This window comes from Berghia stephanieae, chromosome 15 (assembly GCF_034508935.2).
Source record: "Berghia stephanieae isolate SIO BIC M18660-M18661 chromosome 15, UCSD_Bste_1.3, whole genome shotgun sequence".
Classification (NCBI taxonomy): domain Eukaryota; kingdom Metazoa; phylum Mollusca; class Gastropoda; order Nudibranchia; family Aeolidiidae; genus Berghia; species Berghia stephanieae.
In genome coordinates this window covers 25,141,566-25,144,065 of record NC_088374.1, presented here as the reverse complement: position 1 = coordinate 25,144,065, position 2,500 = coordinate 25,141,566, and the positions used below count along the sequence as shown (strand labels likewise).

Below are 2,500 nucleotides of genomic sequence, written 5' to 3'. Positions count from 1 at the left end.
TCCATTACCACTAAATAACCATATAAAGCTACAACCTTCAATACTTGTAATCTTTGTGTTTCCATTACCACTAAATAACCATATAAAGCTACAACCTTCAATACTTGTAATCTCTGTGTTTCCATTACCACTAAATAACCATATAAAGCTACAACCTTCAATACTTGTAATCTTTGTGTTTCCATTACCACTAAATAACCATATAAAGCATTACAACCTTCAATACTTGTAATCTTTGTGTTTCCATTACCTCTAAATAACCATATAAAGCTACAACCTTCAATACTTGTAATCTCTGTGCTTTCATTGCCATACAAGCTAACACATTGTTTCTACACATGTATACCTAAAAAAAAGATTGTGTGTCACGAAATAGCCAAGTTAAGCATTACTACCCTGAATATTTAGATTAAATAATTATAAAAAATCCATGACAAGTCATATTGAATCGGTCTCGTGTCAAAACATTGAATGGTAAATAAAATGGATGTTATGTGGACATTACCATACAACGAATATCAGTTTCGCAACTTTAGAAAAAAATAACAACACCAAAAAAAAAGAAAGAAAGAAACCAAAAACAAACAAAAAACAAAAAAGAAAGAATGAAAACAAAAAGAAAGAAAAAAAAAGGAAAATCCGTAACAAAACAAATATAACAACAATTTATACTTTTAAGTAGAAATTGAATTCTGAACGGCAATGTTGCTTCGGTATTAATTAAGCTATGTTGAGAAATTGGATTCCCCTTAGAGATGAACAACTTTCTTTCGTCACCAGCAATACCAATGGGGCTCTTGCAAAATCCATACTTTGATGAGGAATTTCCTAGGTAAGCATATATTTTTTTTCAAAGAAAATAGCAATGTGGCTTCAGTGATTAAAAAAAATAAAACTTCAGCTTTTATATAGTGAGATCTCCACTAAACTAGCTCAAAGCCCTTTACAAGGGGTTCCTGGCCAGCAGCAACACGTAACATGTAAGACGTGAGATAACGCCTGTTAAGTGATATTACATTTGTTTTAGGACAAAGACATCGCTGTAATAGGCCAGGTACTCATTTTACACCAGAGTAAGGTGAGAGAATGTGAGTAAGGAGCCTTTTCCAAGGGCTCAACTATGAGCCAACAGAAGCTCGAACCCAGGACCTTCCGATCCGAAAACGGGTGTCATGCCACAAGATCACATAGCCGATTAAATGGGTGCTACTGTGGTTCGACTCCTCTGTTATCAAATGCGAGCAATATACAGCATTGCCAGTTTAAAGTGTAAAACCATTCATGTTTTGCCGTGGTTCTATGTATTGGCAATCAATGCTCTCCACCCCACGATTTTTTTTCTTCTACATCTTATACAACGTGAAGTTGCTCCCTTCCGCCCAATCCATTTTGCCAACCTGTCCAAATTGTATCACTGCCGGTCAGAAGTTCTTTTTCCTTCTAACTTCCTTACCCTTATCAGGTTTTCTAATCTTTTTTTTTTCTCATCAATGGATTCCAACTCAGCCGATTCCATCCATTTAACAGGCCTGTAAATCTTCCGACAATTGTCAGATTTCCGACAGTACTATTCTGCTCGATATAAATTCATTTACGTGGTGACATAAAATTTTAAAAAAATTAAAAGTAAAAATAATAATCGTAACGTCAAAGAACAGAACCAACAGAAAAGAAAGGAAAAGAGATTTATTTCGTGCCTCAAAAAACATTAAGTTTTTTATTCCTTTTCGAACGGCGACCTAAAAGAAAAGAGTCATTGTATTTGTCGCGTCAGAGACAAACATGATTAAGCCAGGTATATAATCACTCTACCTACACGCTCCGTTAGACGTGGATGTATTTAGTGCCTGCTGCGTACTATACCACAGACGAGAGAGAGAGAGAGAGAGAGAGAGAGAGAGATAGAGAGAGAAAGATAGAGAGAGAGAGAGAGAGAGAGAGATAGAGAGAGAAAGATAGAGAGAGAGATAGAGAGAGAGAGACGGAGAGAGAGAGAGAGAGAGAGAGAGAGAGAGAGAGAGAGAGAGAGTCCTGCTTGGTGTGTTCGACACACACGCTATGCCAGTAATCAACCATTTCTTTCTATTTTGCTACCACACTCACTCAAATCTCTGGTTGTTATTTTTCCTCCCTACAGTTTTCAGGAATAACTGTCTGTTTTTATGGAACAGTATTATGTTATCTGAGAAGGCATGGCTCAGTCGTACGGTTTTTGCTTCTTATCGGAATGGTACCGAGTTCAATCACTCGCCGATTCTCTGTGTGACCTTGAGCTAGCTCAATTTGCGGCAATGCACTGCGTCTGATGCCTGGGTTATTCCAGTCTTCCCTTGAAATAGATCATAAAGAAAACATTCCCCTATGGGGTGAATAAAGGACATTAAGAATAATTAAAATATGTATAATTATAAAAGCCTGATTTTTAATGTTTGAATTATGGTTTAGTCTCAATACAATTTGTTGATCATGTTTGATAAGACTGTTTTCGCTTGACTAATAT

At 36.3% G+C, this 2,500-nt stretch overlaps 1 protein-coding gene across 1 annotated transcript in view; it reads left to right on the top strand.

The window, feature by feature from the left end:
* Positions 1 to 2,500, top strand: part of LOC144960555 (membrane metallo-endopeptidase-like 1) — a 50,056-nt gene that overhangs the window by 47,253 nt on the left and 303 nt on the right. The window contains exon 12 of the mRNA XM_078893765.1: positions 781 to 832. Within this exon, the coding sequence (XP_078749891.1) occupies positions 781 to 832 (52 nt within the window). The remainder of the gene's footprint in view (positions 1 to 780; positions 833 to 2,500) is intronic.